This window comes from Symphalangus syndactylus, chromosome X (genome assembly GCF_028878055.3).
Source record: "Symphalangus syndactylus isolate Jambi chromosome X, NHGRI_mSymSyn1-v2.1_pri, whole genome shotgun sequence".
Classification (NCBI taxonomy): Eukaryota; Metazoa; Chordata; class Mammalia; order Primates; family Hylobatidae; genus Symphalangus; species Symphalangus syndactylus.
In genome coordinates this window covers 155,947,015-155,963,734 of record NC_072447.2, presented here as the reverse complement: position 1 = coordinate 155,963,734, position 16,720 = coordinate 155,947,015, and the positions used below count along the sequence as shown (strand labels likewise).

Genomic DNA, 16,720 nt, shown 5'->3' with positions numbered 1-16,720 from the left:
CTCCTGTCGGCCTCTCTGCTTTTCGGCCCAACCGCCACAGTGTCAGCCAATATTTGTGACCAGGGTAGGTGGCCCCATGATGATGAGTGTGGAGCAAGCTGGAGGTGTGCGTGGCCTGTGGTTTGGAGAAGGAGTGTGTGTGTGTGTGTGTGCGCGCGCGCGCGCATGTGCTCTGTTCCCAAGGGGGACAGGATGGGCCTCCTCCCTTCCTTAAAGGACAGAGTGGCCCAAAATGACAGCTTATGCAAGAGGAGGGGTGACCCCGACCAGGGGCCTCTCACCAGTTCCTAAAAAAAAAAAAAGAAAGGAAAAGAAAAGAAATCAAGCTGGAAGAGTCTGTGATGGAAAAAGGTGTGGTTAAGGACTCCCATCTGCAGGGGAGTGGCATGTTCGTGTTGGCAGAGGGGAGCGCTTCGGGGGCTTGCTAGAAGGAAAGGAAAGACGTAGCATAGAACCATCCTGGCAAAGGCTCTGGGCCCACGCACGAAGGTTTACTATTTGGTGTATAAACTCTCTTGAGCTTGTTGGAAAAAGCAGGCTGCCTGGCTGGGCCCACTGGGTTCCCTGCATTCTCTCCCATCAGGGTGGTGGTGCCAGCGGTAGAGTGGCCTTCCCTTTGTCTTTGTAAAAAGATGTGAGCAATTATGGAAGTTTCTACCTCCTTAGGATAGCCCCTGGGTTCTCTTCAAACTGTGACCAACATGGTGGGAAATTTTCCTGGCAACGTCTTGAAGAGAAGTGGTGCCCGGCCTCTGAGTGCCAGTTCTCGGGAAACCTCTAACACCCGGTGGCTTGGGGCAAGGCCTACAGGGCAGGCACCACCTGTGCAGTAGTGATTGGCCAGCACTGAGCCCACCTGGGGACAGGTGACAGCAGCATCCTTAGGAAACCACTTCAAGGAGGATGCTGGAAGCGCCGCCCCACTTCCTGGGTATGCGGGCTAGAGTCTTCTGTGGCAAACAGTGAGGGAAAGGCACCCGCCACCCCTCCAGCCCCGGGAAGGCGGCCCTGAGCCCGCGTGCTGCCCTGACGCTGCACCACTGAACACTGAGCAAGGCCCCAGCCTGACACCAGACACCCCCAGAAGTGGCCCAAGTTCATGAAGAACCATTGGCAAAGGCAGACAAGTTCAAGAAAAGAGAACCAATGGCACAAGGAGCACTAAACACAAACCGAAAAACCAAACAAAGCAAAGAACGGGAGGTCCGGAAGTGCCATGGGTTGAATACGTTTCATAAAAGCATATGGCTTTCGAGAGACACCATCTGGGCGGGCAGGACTGGACAGGGCGGTAAAGAAAGAACAGAAAAGCCACGGTGAGCGGAATGCAAGACTGGAAAAGAGAGAAGGCCGAGCTGGGGAGGCTTATTCTTCCCCAGAGATGCCATTTATGAGAGAAAAGGGAAGTCAAGACTCACTCCCAGCAGCACTGGTGGGATTGGCAGCAGAGAGAATTGCGTGAGTAGGGGTAGAAAGATTGGTTACGTCATGAAGCTGGCTGAGGACCGAAGACCGCCGGCGCACAGCACCCTGAACTGAACCGCTTCTCTTGAAGGTACTCACTACCTCCATCTGTGGGAGAGAAAATGAGATAAAGTTTGGCTTGCACTGTTGTCCAGGCTATCACGGAAGGGAGGGCTGGGTGAGGATAGGGGCCACCACTGGGCACATAGGGTGACAGCAAAGCCTCATCGGGTCACCCCGCTCACTGGGAGCTGGCGATGTTTGGACAGGGCCCTGACTGAGGCCAGCCTCTGTGCCACCCACCGAGAGAGGGTTTGCTGAGCAGATGGTTAGTGGTCATGAGATTGGGAAGGGAAGGGGGTCACAAGTCAGGGCACACTGCAAACATGTCAGAAATGCCCCTTGCAAGCCACTTGTCAGGAAGTACTTCATAGTTCTCAACCTTCTTTTTCCTCTCCAACACACCTGAGGGACATGACACGCTCCTATTAGAACCCGCCCCGCTTCCTCTAAACCCGGAGGACTTATGCCCTATGCTCCGTCTGCCTGCCCATCTCCGCCAGCTTCTGTGGCTCATCCGAGTGACTGGGCAGGGGGCGCCCTCTCGAAACCTCAGCAGAAGAATGGACCTAGCGGAGGAGGGGGTTTTCCCACCGACTGGCAGCCATGGCTTCGCTTTGTCCTCACTCTTACCGCTTCCTACAAATTGAAGGGGAAGCGAGGCTGGGGAAACTGAGGCTGGCAGGAGGGCCTTGACCCAGTGTCTTTGGATTTCCTGACCTGCCCTTGGCTGGGATGGGGACTCATGTCCGTCTCACTGGAGATGATGTGAACAGCAAAGCCAGTGTGCGCATCTGGAGCCCAAAGCTACCTGCTCCATCCCGAGCCCTGCAGTGCTATGTGGTGGCCACCAGGTTCAGCTGGGTGTCTTGAAACGGGCCAGGGCTTCGTGGAAGAAGGCAGCTTGAGTGTTCAGACTCCCCCTGCACCGGCCAAAATGAGGATGTACGCCACTTCAGCCCTTGACGCGCTGTGGAAAGGACTCCTCTTTCTTCTCAGCCTGCCCAGTCCCCTTCTGCCCAGCACATCCCACTCGCTTGCTTGTCACAAGGGGAACCTCGTGGCACTTGCTGCGACCGTGAGGAACGCATACTGAGTGTGTCAGAGCACGGAAGGAAGATGGTTGATGTGATGGCGTCGCGGTGGCTTGCAGGGGGGTCCCCTGTCTAGATTCAGGAGAGGACTCTCGCTGCGGCAAAAGTGATGAGGGATAGGAAAGATGCCTTTCCTGCCTCAGATTTGCATTGGTCTGGCCTGGCTACAGATGGTGTCCCAGTGGGAGAGCCACATCAGTGACAATACCACAGTCACCACCACCCATACCTGGAAGCCCAAGAGCTGAGCCAGGAGCAAGGCCCAGTTGCTGACGAAGCTTCCCTTTGCGTTATAATGGGATGCAAAAAAGACAGACGGAGTCATGAGCGCTGCAAAAAGCTACATGTTCTGGGTTTGAAGGACTCTTTTATTCTGGAATGACACCCTGTCCATCTGGTGCGTTGATATGTTAGTATGGAACCATGGTGCGAGCAGGTTACAAAATGCCTTCACTTTGTTTTTTTTTTTTTTTTTTTTTTTCTTTTTGAGATGGAGTCTCGCCCTGTTGCCCAGGCTGGAGTGCAGTGGCACAATCTGGTCTCACTGCAAGCTCTGCCTCCCGCATTCACGCCATTCTCCTGCCTCAGCCTCCCAAGTAGCTGGGACTACAGGCGCCTGCCACCACGCCCTGCTAATTTTTTGTATTTTTAGTGGAAATGGGGTTTCACCGTGTTAGCCAGGATGGTCTCGATCTCCTGACCTGGTGATCCGCCCATCTCGGCCTCCCAAAGTGCTGGGATTACAGGCATGAGCCACCACGCCCAGCCAAAATGCCTTCACTTAGCAACAGAAAAGCTTGTGCCGGCCTCCAAAATCTGGGGAGCAATTTTGTGGTTCCCAAAACGCAGAAACCTGGGGCCAGCTGCCTAGGAAATGTTTTTCTTGGCTTGGGGCATACGTACAACCTGACGGGCTTCTCCCAAGCTTTAGCTCCATTTTTCAAGCAGGTATTTCGAATCAAAGAGAGCAGATGCTCTTACACAGCTGGCTAAAAGAACTGACTGGTTCAGCATTCCTGAGAAACATGGTGAGTTGGATGTGACAAAGTCAAAGCGAAAAGCCATGGGGGTCAGGAGCCCGTGGAAGAGTCGGATCGGCTGTGCCAAGGGGAAGGAGTGCACTCTGTTTCCTCATAGGTAAAGCAGGGGACTCAGCAGCCCGTGTCTCTGTGAGCACCGACAATTGGAACAGCCTGGAACTCTAAGACTCTAACCGATGGGACCCGCTTCTACTAGCCAGGCTGCAGTAGCCCCCACATACAGAGGACACGAGACACACAGGTGGCCAGGGTACCACTGACACCACTGATGCTTCAGGTCAGGGCAGGGCTGTTGTCTCAGCTGCTGGAATACCTAACGTCGCCTTCGGCTGCAGTGGCAGGAGTGAAGTGGGCCGCCGAGGGGCAAGGTCCTGCTGTCCTCACCCCCCACCCCAGGCTTGGGCAGCTCTGGGCTCTGTAGCACAACAGGGGTATGATAGATAAGAGCCCATCTGGGGGCAGCTGGGGGGCTCATAGGCATGGTCTCGTAGAAGGCACAGTTGGGCCGCTAGGAGGGCACTGGGGGAGACGTGAGTGCTGCTGCTAACATTTGATGTGTTTAAGATTTAGCACAGAAATATTTATTGCAGGGAACGAGAAGAGACTATCTGTGCGGCACCCCTGGCCTGTCCGGGCATTGTGCTTGAGGCAGTAGCCCCTGCACGTGGGAGGGGAGACGCAGGCCATCTGGCGACAAAGCCTGCTCCCTTCCTCACCGGGGCTCCCTGTGTTCTGGCCAGGCCAGGGCATAGGTGACAGTGTTCAGGGTCCAGACCTAAGACATCCTTCCCAGGCTACGCTGTGTTAGGTGCCCAGGATGCCAGCCTCGTCTCCCGGTTCTCAGCTGGAGAGGCCCCTTGGACCCCTGGGGGGCTCTTTAAATGTGGAGTTCTTTGGTGTCCCTTGACCTAGCCCTGCATGATCGTGGTCTCTGGGGACTCTGTAGCTCTGGAAAGTTTTGCAAGGAGCCCGTGGTGGGAGTGAGAGGAGTCAGAGGGCTTTGTAAGCATGAGGGCCCAGGGGACGCAGCAGGAGTTGGGGAGGTGCAATGGCACAGGCGGGCAGAGGGCATGATTGGAAAGGCAGCCGGGGGTGCAGGGGTGCAGGAAGGTTGGGGTGACACCAAGAGGCAGGGGCTTGAAGGCCATGGTTGGGGCCGTGGACTTCATCCTTAGGACAATGGAGAGAGGCTCCACCAGTCCCACTGCAGAGGGTGGTGTTGGAGGGGCTGAGCTGAGCTAAGGCAAGCAAAGGAGGCTGAGGCCCAGGGAGTGGGGTTGCCCTGAGGCTGGGTCCCTTGAGACTCAGCCCTTGAGACCACCGGGAGGGAACACAGGACCCAGGGCACCGAGAACAGCTTTGTGCAAGTTGCATGGATGATTCTTTGGGACAAGCCCTTGGTGATGTGTGACAGATCCTGGGAAGGGGTGTGGCCTCAGGCCCCGCCTATTCCCACTTGAGCTGGGGCTGGTGGCTTAGGCGGGGCCCTGGCTCCGCAGCCAAGTGTGCAGTGGTGTCCTTACTCTGGCAGGACCTCAGGGAGGAGGGTCAGTCGCTCCATGTCAGGGGCATTGCAACTGGGGATCCTGGACAGGGCCTGGAGGGGCAGGGAGTGATGGCTGTGACCTGAGAGACGGTGGCCCAGGCCTCGCAGAAGGAGGTGGAGTGTGAAGCATGCTGGGTGGCCCTCTGGAGGCTGCTGGGGGAGGGGCAGGCCATGAAGGAGAGGCTGCAGGGGCTGCGGTGGGAGAGGGGCCAGGCCGCAGGTGGGGTCCCCATGGGCTCTTTCTTCCTCCCCGGCCAGGATTTTCAGCACTCAAGGGCCACAGCAGGGTGGGGCGAGGGCTGAGCAGGAGGTGGGGGTGCCAGGCGGGTGAGGACAGCAAGTCTCCAGGCAGTGCCCACAGCAGGCAGGAACGATGCAGGGATAGCCCGACCCCAGGAGCCGGAAGGGAGCCTTGCAGACCTAGGCGAGCGCCGTTTCTGGGGAGTGGTGGGCAGAGGCCAGGCTGTAGTGGGATCACAAGAGAGTTCCAGGGAGGGGTGTGGAGACACAGCGAGTCTAGAGCATTCTGGCAAAACTGTGGGCCGGGAGGAGATGGGAACAAGGGAGCATGGTAGCTCTGGCAAGCGCCTGATACTGGTGGCAGTGGTGGCCATCTGACTTCAGAGAGGAACACAGCTGATGCCCTTGGTCTTGGCCGGCCCTAACCCTTGGTGATTTGGATGACCAGAAAGGACCAACTCGGTGGCCAGAGTCCACTTCCCAAACGAAGTCTCCCCATCGCATTTACAGTGTCATCCAGTGAACCCTGAGCTCGCTGGTGGCTGTTTGAAATGGGCCTGTCTTCCCGATAATGTCACTTGCCTATGACCTGGGGCCGTTCCCACCAAGTAAAGGGAGCTCCAGCAGTGATGAGGACAGTGCTGGCCTGTGCCTCTGAGAGAGCCATTAGTCACCCACACACACCTTTAGCTACAGGGGATGCCTGGGCTCTGAAGGAGCTGTCGGGGAGAGGCGACCTCAGTGCCACAGCTGTCAGCGGGCACACCCCGGAATGGCAAAGGGGACACTGGCAGCTGCTTTTGTGACCTTGGCAGCAAGACCAAAGGGTTGCCCTGTGGGTGTCGGGTGCAGACGGCCGGCTCTCGGCTGCTGCTGGCCAGCTTGCCTCTACCCTCTCGGGGTGGAAGTGCCAGGGCGAGAGCGAGGCGGGGCTTACCTGCGTCTGAATCCGGTTCAGGCCCCGGAACCAGAGGATCTGGCCCCTGCGGAGCTCCCGCTCTGCGTGGTCGATCTCTTCGTCGCCGTCGGCCAGCTCCTCGTCGGTCATCTCGTCCTTCCCGGGCCCGTGCCCAGCTTCCTTCAGGCACTTCAGCTGGCTGGTGGGGATGGTGGCAATGACCTGGGAGAGCCACACAGAAGTGGCCGTGAGAGCCGGGCTGAGCGGCATCTGCCTGGCGTAAGGTCCCTCTCCAGAAGGAGACGCCGGCCTCCTTCTTCCAAAGGATGTCATTTGTTTTTGTGACTAAGCAAAGGGAGTAAAGCTAGGGCAGTCCCCCCGGGAACTGGCAGCCCTGGAGACCTGGTGTAGAGCCCCCCGGGGGGCTGAGATGCTTTTTCAGGAGTACGCAGAGCTCTGGGCCAGCCTCTGGGACTTCGAGAAAGTAAGTGTCTGTCGTCTAAGCCTCCCAGTCTGTGGTATTTTGCTATGGCAGTCAGAGCTGATGAAGACAGAGATAAGCGGATCCTCCATGGAGTTCCATTCAGCCAAAGGGCCCGGGGAGTGGCCTGAGTGGAACGCTGTGCAGCAAGGGCTCCTGGGAGGGATCGCTAAGCCCCTGGAACATCCTGCTTGACAGCAGCGTGGCTCACTGGGGAAGGGGCTGGGGACCGTGCCCCGTAGTCTACACTAACAGCTGGACCTCCAGAGGGCTGGAGACGGAGGCCAGCCACGTGACCACAGCATGGCTCTGCGAACCACCCCAAGAAAAGCCCTGGACACCGGAGCCTGGGTGAGCTGCCCTGGTTGACAATACTCCCTGTATGTCGCTCCACACCGTTGCTGGGAGACACAGGTGCTGTTTGCGCAACTTCCCTGGGAGAGGACAGCTGGAGCTCTGGCCTAGTCTCTCCTGGAGAGGGCATCTCCTGGAGGAACACCAGCCTAGAGAAGACCTGTGCACTGGGGGCTAGGGAGGGTGGGAGGTGACAAGGAAGGTGACAGCTGGAAAGGGTGACTGGATAAGGAGCCTGGCAGGAGTAAAGAGAGGGCATGGCTTTGCATATTGTAGGCCACTGGCAAGTGGGGGGAACAGTCTAGAAGGACGCAGGGGAAGCCACAGAAAGGGATGATGGGCATCTGGAGTTCTAGAACAAGACGTCTCGTCTGTCTTGTGTGTCTATGCCAGTGTATTTGTCGAATGTGGCCGGGGGGGGACTTGAGGACTGGTTCACAGAGATTCCCTTCTATTCGTTTTTCACTTGAACACGTTTTATCTTTGTAACTGAACAAGGTTAAAAATGAAAAGGACAACCCAGTAGCCCCGAGAGGCCGAGCTACAGGCTGGTGCCACATTCCTGGGGGGACCAGAAGGCCAGTGGCCTGGGAGCTTGAAGAGCAAGAAGAGGGCCTGGCACCCCTCTGGGCTGTGGTTAGAGTCCAGGTTTCGGGAAGTGAAGGGACTCCATGGAGCAACCAGGTTCAAGTGTGATTGGGAGGTGAGGTGCAGTAGCAGAGGGAAAGGAGAATTCTGAAAATGAAACAGAGGAACTGGGTGGGCTGTCCCCGAGGACACTAATGCTGGGGCCAGCAAGAAGGCTGGCATCCGCAGCAGCTGCAGCAGCCCCTGTGGCCAGCACAGACATCAAGAAACAAAAGCCAGGCCGAGCATGGTGGCTCCCGCCTGTAATCCCAGCACTTTGGGAGGCTGAGGCAGGCAGATCACTTGAGGTCAGGAGTTCAAGACCAGCCTGGGCAACATGGCACAACACATCTCTACAAAAAATACAAAACTTAGCCTGGTGTGGTGGCATGTGTCTGTGGTCCCAGCTGCTAGGGAGGCTGAGATAGGAGGATCACTTGAGCCTGGGAGTTCGAGGCTACAGTGAGCTGTGATCGTACCACTGCACTCCACATTGGGCAACAGAACAAGACCCTGTCTCAAAAAAAAAAAAAAAAAAAAGAGAAAAAAAAAGGAAAAGCCGGAATGCTATGGACTGAACTGTGCTCTCCAGTTCATGTGTTGAAGTCCTAGTGCCCAGTGTGGCTGGATTTGGAGTAAGGAAGTGATCAAGGTTAAATGAGGTCACCAAGGTGGGGCCCTGATCCTGCTGGATTAATGCTCCTAGGAGAGGAGACACCAGAGACCTTGCTCCCTCTGTCCACCATGAGAGCACAGAGTGAGGAGGCGGCTGTCTGCAAGCCAGGAAGGAGCCCTCACCAGGAACTGGCCCCGCTGGCTCCCTGGCCTCGGATGTCCAGCCTCCAGGACTTCGAGAAAGTAAGTGTCTGTTGTCTAAGCCTCCCAGTCTATGGTATTTTGCTATGACAGTCGGAGCTGATGAAGACAGAGATAAGCGGATCCTAAATACCCAGGCTGTTTCTTCCTGATCTAATTGTGGGGTCCTAGAAACTTCCCAGTGTGGGACTCTCTGTCCTTTCCATCAGGTCAAAATATTTCCTAATTTCTCTGGAGACTTTCTTTTCGCCCCATGGATTATTGATCAGGGTGCTGTTTGATTGATTTAAAATATGTGGGGATTTCCCAAGCTACCCACCCAGTTTGAAGGGGCAATTTTCGGCTCTTATCATAGAAAGGGGAGCTGTGGGCAGTTTCCTGGGCCCTGTCACATCCCAGTCATGTTCCTTTGCATTCTTTTGCTGACACCTTCCCTTGTGGCCTGTCCCTGGGTCCTGGTGTGTCACAGGCCTGAGCCCTCAGTGCGCTTCCTAGGGTGTGGACCCCAAGGCTCTGAAGCAGGGTCAGGGCAAGTGGGCCCATCACAGAAGCTGTCTGCAGGGCAGTCTGAAATGAGGGGCAGGGCTGTCACTCACCTGTCCCCAGACCAGCTCCCCAACGCCAACAAACAGGCACCAGAGCCACTGTTCCGTGGATAGTGGGGAGCAGCTGAAGGGCTTCCCGCCGAACTGGACGATGACAATCTGCGAAGGGCAAGTGGGAGAGAGGCAAGTCCAGCTGCGGCTCCTGAGCCACCCTTGTCCTCCAGCCCCTTGAAGGCCCAGCCACCCTGGTTGGTTCCCCCGGCTGCACGGGCTGCTCCTTGCGAGAGGACCACAAGGCCAGGGGTGCGATGACAGAGCACGCTGGACATGCCTCATTCTGGAGGACCCTAGAACCTGCCGGGGTCACCTTGCCTTGGCCTCCTGCCTCCTCGGGGAGGCATCCAATTTGCACGGGCAAGCTGTCCAAATGCAAACTGACCCCGTCCTCTGTTGGACTGTCACAGTCCGGGCCACTAACCCCTTGCGCTCATTACCCAGGACCAGGTACCAGACAGCCAGGGAGCACCCGTATGCCCTAGAACCGCTGCAGTGACGCAACCTAGCCAGTCCCGAGCCTACCAGCCCTGCCTCACCCGCTCCTCCCCGAGGGAACCACAGCAAAGGCTCTTGTCCACAGCTTTCACACCCCACCTCCTGCCTGGCGCTCTCCCATGTGGGCCCCTATGCTGTGGCATGTGCCCTCCTCTTGGGGTCTGTGAGTCATAAACTGTCTTTCAGTGGCAACTGTCTCCTGACCTGTTGGCCTTACTATACCTCAATTTTTCTACAAATACACTGTATTTTAGAACACTCAGCCCCTCCTAGACAGTGGGGCTGACCAGCCTGTCCACAGCACTGTGGGAAGCAGAGGTTAGTGTGTCAGCACTGGGCACAGAGGGCATCTCCAAAAGAAGCTTCTGGAGTTACGGCAGCCTCATGCCAAGGAATTAAGTGCTAGAAATGGGAATGGCAGACCTGGAGGGAGCCAGGGAGGACTCCTTCCAGCATCTGTGAGAAAACTTAGTTCTGATGAAGGCTCACGAAACCCTTCTGGAAGCCAGCGCGCTAACCCAGGGCAAGGCCAGCAATGTTTGGAAGATGAAGAAGGCCCTCTCCGACATGCAGAGAGGACGGGGGCTACAGGAAAGCCAGGTGGGGTGGGGCTCCTTCTGGGAGTGGAGGTGGGGAGGCCAGTACTAGGGGTGGACGTGGGGTCTTGAAGCCCACCACCTCCACTTTCTGCAAGTGGCAGAGGCCAAGAGTGGAGCCGCCCCTCCTACCTGAATCCCGAAAGTGCCCAAAACGATGGTGCAGAAGATGGGGTTGCTGAAGATGCCGTCGAACACATTCCTCTCGCCGTGGATCTTGCGGGCGTTGATCTCGTTAAAGAGCTGCATCATGACGAAGGTGTTGAACACGATGGTGTAGTGCTCTGAGGGTGGCGAGTGCAGCGGCGCGTTCCTCCCGCTGTCGATGTCGAAGAAGAGCTCCCCTGGAAAGCCACATTCCCCAACCAGGCACAGTCAGCCCAGCGCATGATGCACGACTCAGGAGCGAGACTGCGGTGTGTAGCTCCCGAGATGGGTCCCTTGTCCCAGGGGACGGCCACTTCCAGCTCACAGCCAAGGCCCAAGGCAGCCACACCCACCCCAGGCTCAACCAACCAGAGTCCTGAGGTCCCTCTGGGCCCGGGGCCAGACCCTGAGCCTGAGGGCAGGAAGGAAGAGATTAAGAAGGGATGTTCTCAATGCTGGCTTTCCTCAGACGCCCTCCTCCTCTTCCTCTCTCTTGCGGTCACCCCCCACCCACCTCACAGCTTCCAGCACAGCACCCCAGTCACTCCACAGGAGCAATCTTCACAGGGTCAATGTGGGCTGTCCTGTTCCTAGGGTTACCGTGGCCACTCTGGGGCTGGGTAGAAGCTGCCTACTCTACACAGCTACACAGCCGTGGGCAGGATGTCAAGACATGAACTGTTTCTCAGCTGCTCAGGGGCCTGCGAGGAGAGGCTGAGAAAGAGCTGCAGGCCACCAGCAGGCCTGGCTGCAGGGTTGCTAGCCTGGCCCATCTGCTCCTTCCCCTGTGTGCTGTCCAGTTAAGAACTGCAGCGTCCCACCCCGTACTGGGTGCGGAGGCACAGGTGGAGGCACACCAGACAGAATCGGAGCCCGAGGTGGTGGCAACAGTGTCCCGAAGGCCTCCCGGGTGCCCCTGGCCAGCCTACCGACAAACAGCAGGGTGAAGATGATGGCGAGCTGGTACACGGCGTGGCCCAGAATGTTCTTCATCATGGTGCGGGAGATGAGGGGCTTGTCGCGGCCGTACGGCTTCCGCAGCAGCAGCGACTCCGTGGGTGGCTCCGTTGCCAGGGCCAGCGAGGCAAACGTGTCCATGATCAAGTTCACCCACAACATCTGCACGGCTTTGAGAGGAGAGTCCTATGGAGAGGAGGCAGTCACCTTTCCATGGGCCGCCTGCCCGGGAAGGTTGGGGGTGGAAACCCAGTAGCTCCTGGGGGCTCCTCATGGGGTCCCCATCACCAGGATTTCATGCCCATGAAAACAGACATCTCCATCCCTACATCGCCTTTACGCTAGCGGGGCGTTTTCTTTGGGCTGTCATGTGCCCGCCTCCCTTCTCTCACCTGGCAGCAGGTGTGCTCCAAATCCCTCGCAGGAGGTGAAAAACCCCAGACCACAAAACAGCCCGACGATGGGGTCTGCCATTTGGGGCAACAGAGTGAGGGCTGCTCTCCTTGTCTCCTGCACCTCAGGGGCAGGAGGAGGCAGAAACTCTGAACTGGACCTTCCTTCTCAGCTCCTCTGAGTTGTTGGTTAAAAATCAGCCTCACAGAAGCCAGACACACAAGGCCACGTACTGTCTGATTCCATTCATAGGAAACTTCCAGAACTGACAAATCCATAGAGAGAGAAAGCAGATGAGTGGGTGCCAGGGGCTGGGGTTTGGGGAGTGGAGAGTGACGGCTCACGGGGTCTGGGTGTCCTTTTGGGGTGATGAGAGTGTTCTGGGAATAGACATTGTGGAGGGATATAAACCTCTGAGTTACGTACTTTCAAAAGGTTAAAATGGTTCTGGTGAAGTTTGTTATGTGATTTTTATCTCAATTAAAAAAATTGTTTTGAAAAGACCAAGTTGATCAGCAGGCAATTTAAATCCCTGTCAGCAACAAACAGTTATTTATTTGCACCCCCTTTCTAAGTGGGGGGCGAAGAAAATCTGGACACTCACCAATGGGGAAAATGGGACTATTGAGAAAGGGTTCCCATGGGACGCATAGCCCGTGCAGAAACTCATGCACAGATGCTCCTGGCAGCACCATTCACAAGAGCCAAAAAGTGGGAACGAGCCATGTGTCCATCAGGACAGACAGACATAATGTGGCAGTCTGTGCCGTGGAGTGTTATGAGGCCATGAAAAGGCAGAAAGTCCTGCCCTATGCTACGGTGTGTGTGGGCCTGAAAACACGGTGCTAAGCGAGATGCCAGACACAAGAGGCCACATGTTATTTGATCCCATAGGAATGAAATGTCCAGAACAGGCAAATCCATAGACCCAGGAAGCCTGTGAGTGGTTGCCGGGGGCTGGGATGTTTGGGGAGAAATGGGGGAGCACAGGGTTTCTTTTTAAGATGATGACGAGCTTCTGGAACTAGATAGAGCCAATGGTTGCACAACATGGTGAATGTCCTACAAATTCGAACGCTGAATTATGTACTTGAAAATGGTGAATTTTTGGCATGTGAATTTGATCTCAATTAAAATAATCTGCAGCAAAGAAAAAAAAGCCCTCACTCTCACAATCTGGCCCTCAGGCCTGAGCCCAGGTGTCCTAGCTGGGGCATGGCAGCCCCAGTACCCACCTGAGTAATGCAGGCGCCTGTGAAGGCCACAATCACGGCCACCACATTGACCGTCAGTTGAAACTGCAGGAACTTGGAGATGCTGTCATAGACGTTACGGCCCCACATGACTGCCTTGACAATGCTGGTGAAGTTGTCATCGGTCAGGATGATGTCGGAGGCCTCCTTGGCCACATCAGTCCCTGCGATGCCCTGGGGGGTGACACACACACTCACACACACAGAGTGTTTGTGGGGGGCCCCTTCCCCAGCCCCCCTTGATCACCTGGCCTGCCTGGCTGGCTCCCTGCTCTCCCCTTCTGAATAACATCCCACCCCGCCCCCGAAAGCCAAGAACAGCACTGTTTTTTGTTGTTTTTTTATGCAACACATTCTTGTACTACAAACAGTAAGTTGTCACATGTCATGGTGAGGGGGGGCTTTGCTCATAAACACAGACGGTGCTGATGACATGGCATCAACACAGCTTTACATATTAAGCCCAGCTGCCACCACGTGGCCACCAAGCAGCGTGGTCTGTTCTTAGCACTCCTGATAGGCTTGCTGGCTAAGGAGCCCTGGGAAGTCATGCATGGGGACGCCCTGGGCGGGGCGGGTCTTTGCAGAGGAGTCCCTGTCCCACGGAGGTGCAGCTGCAGCTGTGCCAAGCTGCGCAGTCCTCTCCTCTGCCGCAAGCCTGGCCCTGTGAGAGCTGCCACCTCTCGGAGCTTGGGCTGGAGCTCCCTTCTGGGCTACAGGTGCTGGGAAGGACTGGGCTGGGTTCCCCGGGTGACACTCCTTTTCGGTAGGGCAGGGAGAGGGGCTCGCCAGATTGCTGCGTTCAGTGGCTGTGGGGCCACTGAGGGGCCGCAACCAGCCATGTGGGTGGCGTCTGCCGGGCTACCCTGCTCAGTGGGTGAGCAACAGGAAGGAAGTGCAGAGGAAGAGCACTTCTGGGGACTCTGCTCACCTCATCTGGGGCTGAGAGTCCATTTAGAGAGGACAGGGGGTGGGCAATGCCATCAGTGATGAGCCCCCACTCCGCATTCCCCTTCCTCTCCACCGTATGTCTGGGGCCCACTGTCACCTTGGGCATCACAGCAGATGCCTTTAACGACATGTCCCCTGACTGGCAGAGCCCACGCAGGCCCAGGTGGCCAGGATGTGAAAGAAAGAACCTTCAGGCACTCCGTAACCTGCCCCAACACTGGCTCCCACTTCCTGGTACAAAGCTAATGTCCATGGGACAGACGCAGGCCCCATCTGCCGTGGTGAACTGGGCGGGCACCAGGTGGCTTACCATGGCGAAGCCCACGTCCGCCTTCTTGAGGGCCGGCCCATCGTTGGTGCCATCCCCTGTCACAGCCACCACCTGCCGCTGCTCGCCAGTGGTGCTGTCGATAATCCCTGGAAGACAGATCAGGGCAGGGCAGGGCTGGGGCCATCTGTCACCACAACCCTGTGTAGCCCTGCCCAGGGAGCTATGGGGGTAGGTTGGCGGTGAAAACCCTTCGGGATTGCCCCGTCCTGACTGTCCCAATTATCGGTGCTCCCCGTCACCTGGATCATCTCCTATCCCCAAATAAGTATGCAATCTCACTGAGTGACAGGGCCAGGGTGGGAGGATAGGGATCTGGTTAGGACTTGGGGACACAATCCTGGGTCCCTGGCTCTAGACCCACTGCTCCTGGAGACTCACTGTGTGACTTGGAGTGAGTCACCGGCCCTCCCTGAACCCTGGCTCCCTCATGGGCCCCTGCCCTGCTGCTCTGGGCTAATGGGACAAATGGAACCGGCTTCCTAGGCAGGCCCTGGGGACCTGTTTGGGAACCTGGCTTTTGGTGTCAGGAAGCAGACAACCTCGGGCTGGCCACCCCAGGAAAGGGGTGTGGGAGCTCGGCTACCTTTGACCAGTGTGTGCTTGTCGGTGGGAGACGACCGGGCCAGCACCCTCAGCTTGGGCCACACCTTGTCCAGCCGCTCCTGTTCTATCTGGGGAGGGGAAGCACAAGGACGCTGCAGAGCTAGGGCGGGCACGCAGGGGGCTGGGGGGAGGTGAAGGGGGGTCTGGGGTGGCAGACAGCCGGGTGCTACCTCGCCTTTCTCATTGCGGATCCGCCGGTTGAACTCCTTCCCTTCCAGGCACAGGAAGTCCTCCCCAGGCTGGATGATGCCACATTTGGCTGCGATGGCCCGGGCTGTGTTGATGTTGTCCCCAGTCACCATGCGGACCGTGATGCCAGCACGCTGGCATTTTCGGATAGCTTCAGGGACCTAGAAGAGACAAGAGAGGTGGATGTGACCATCGAGGCAAGACATATTTTGGGTTGAGGCAGTACCCCTTCCTCCATCAGATCTGCAGGTGGCCCAAGGTCTGGCAGAGGTGACAGTAAACCCATCCAATTCACGTGCTCAGAACACTTATGTTAGCCTACAGTTGGGCAAAAGCATTGAACACAAAGCCTATTGTGGCATACAGTGCTGATTATCTCATGTAACTCATTGAATACTGCACTGAAAGGGAAAAACAGAATGGTTGTATGGGACTCGAAGTAAAGTTTCTGCTGAATATGCATCACCTTTGCACTAAGTTAAAACAATGTTAAAAGTTGGGGACCACCTGCATCATATTAGATTCTGGAGGAAGAGAAAGAGGTTCCCCAGTGCTGAGTGGAAAGCGAACAGCCTGCAAGGGGTTGAGAGCGGGAAGCCAGGAGACCGGCCGGGAGGTGGTGGCATTGTCCCAGTGGTGGGGTGACAGGGAAGACAGTTCCCAAATGAAGAGGTATGTGGCTCTTCAGGCTCGGGGACAGAGAGACAGGGTCAGGCAGCTGATGCCACTGAGGTGGACGGGCAGGGGGAGAGGAGAAGAGGAGCCAGGTTCAGAGTTTGGGAACCTGAATGAGGAGGTCAAGCCTAGGCAGTGGGGCTTGTGAGCACCGTCGGGTAAGTGCAGAAGCCTAGGTGTGGCCGAGCCCCCAGGCCTAGGGAGCCTGCGGGGGGGTGGGGGGAGTAGACACGCAGGAGCGGGAGCCAGGGGTAGGGCAGACGGGAGACGCCAGGGGAGGACCTGGGAGTCCCCGCATGCTGGCACCCCCTGAGGCCATGGGCACGGGGGCTGTGATCTTTGCCAGGGAGACAGCTGGGCGCCCCACTCTAAGCCGTGGCAGGGTGATCCAATGGTTCCTGCAGCATATACCACCAAGTGGCCTCACTGCCAGCCTCGGGGACACTTTCTACTCTCTGAGGATCTTGGGGTGTTGGATAACGAGATCACGAGCCACGGGAAGACAATTCTCCTTTGAGCCAGTGAATGCCTGTCCCTGAAAAGTCTGGAAGCCCCCCCTCTGCTGCCACCAAGTGGCCGTGACGAGCCTGAAAACCAGCAGCTGCGAACCCAGGCCTCCTGCCTCCTCAGGCCCACAGCCTGTAGCCCAGTTCCTTCCCCATGGCCCCAAAGGGCTAGGCCAGGCTGTCCTTCCTTGCCTGCTCAGCCCTGCTCCCTGCCTTCTCCCCAAGGCCCCACAGCACAGCAGCCAGCCAGGTGTCTGGAGAAGTTGCCAGTGCCCCCGGCCGGTCCAGCTCCAGCATCAATACCACCGCAGCCACAGCCCAGCCTCGCGGGCCCTCCTCTGGCTGCAGCCCTGCCGCAACACCAAGCACCCTGGCAGGTTTCAGTGAGGCCCTTGTGTCCTA

General features: G+C 57.2%; 1 protein-coding gene across 9 annotated transcripts in view; it reads right to left on the bottom strand.

The window, feature by feature from the left end:
- ATP2B3 (ATPase plasma membrane Ca2+ transporting 3) overlaps positions 1-16,720 on the bottom strand; it is a 65,128-nt gene that overhangs the window by 11,732 nt on the left and 36,676 nt on the right. For 5 of the 9 annotated variants that reach the window (XM_055267207.2, XM_055267210.2, XM_055267215.2 and 2 more), the window contains 9 exons: positions 15,119-15,298; positions 14,929-15,016; positions 14,325-14,431; positions 13,046-13,237; positions 11,390-11,603; positions 10,446-10,657; positions 9,217-9,324; positions 6,382-6,564; positions 1,419-1,572 (listed from right to left, as the gene is read on the bottom strand). In XM_055267207.2, the coding sequence (XP_055123182.1) occupies positions 1,419-1,572; positions 6,382-6,564; positions 9,217-9,324; positions 10,446-10,657; positions 11,390-11,603; positions 13,046-13,237; positions 14,325-14,431; positions 14,929-15,016; positions 15,119-15,298 (1,438 nt within the window). Of the gene's footprint in view, positions 1-1,418; positions 1,573-5,055; positions 5,668-6,381; positions 6,565-9,216; positions 9,325-10,445; positions 10,658-11,389; positions 11,604-13,045; positions 13,238-14,324; positions 14,432-14,928; positions 15,017-15,118; positions 15,299-16,720 lie in introns of those variants that run through there. The other 4 variants (XM_055267214.1, XM_055267216.2, XM_055267213.2 and 1 more) reach the window with 3 other exon arrangements.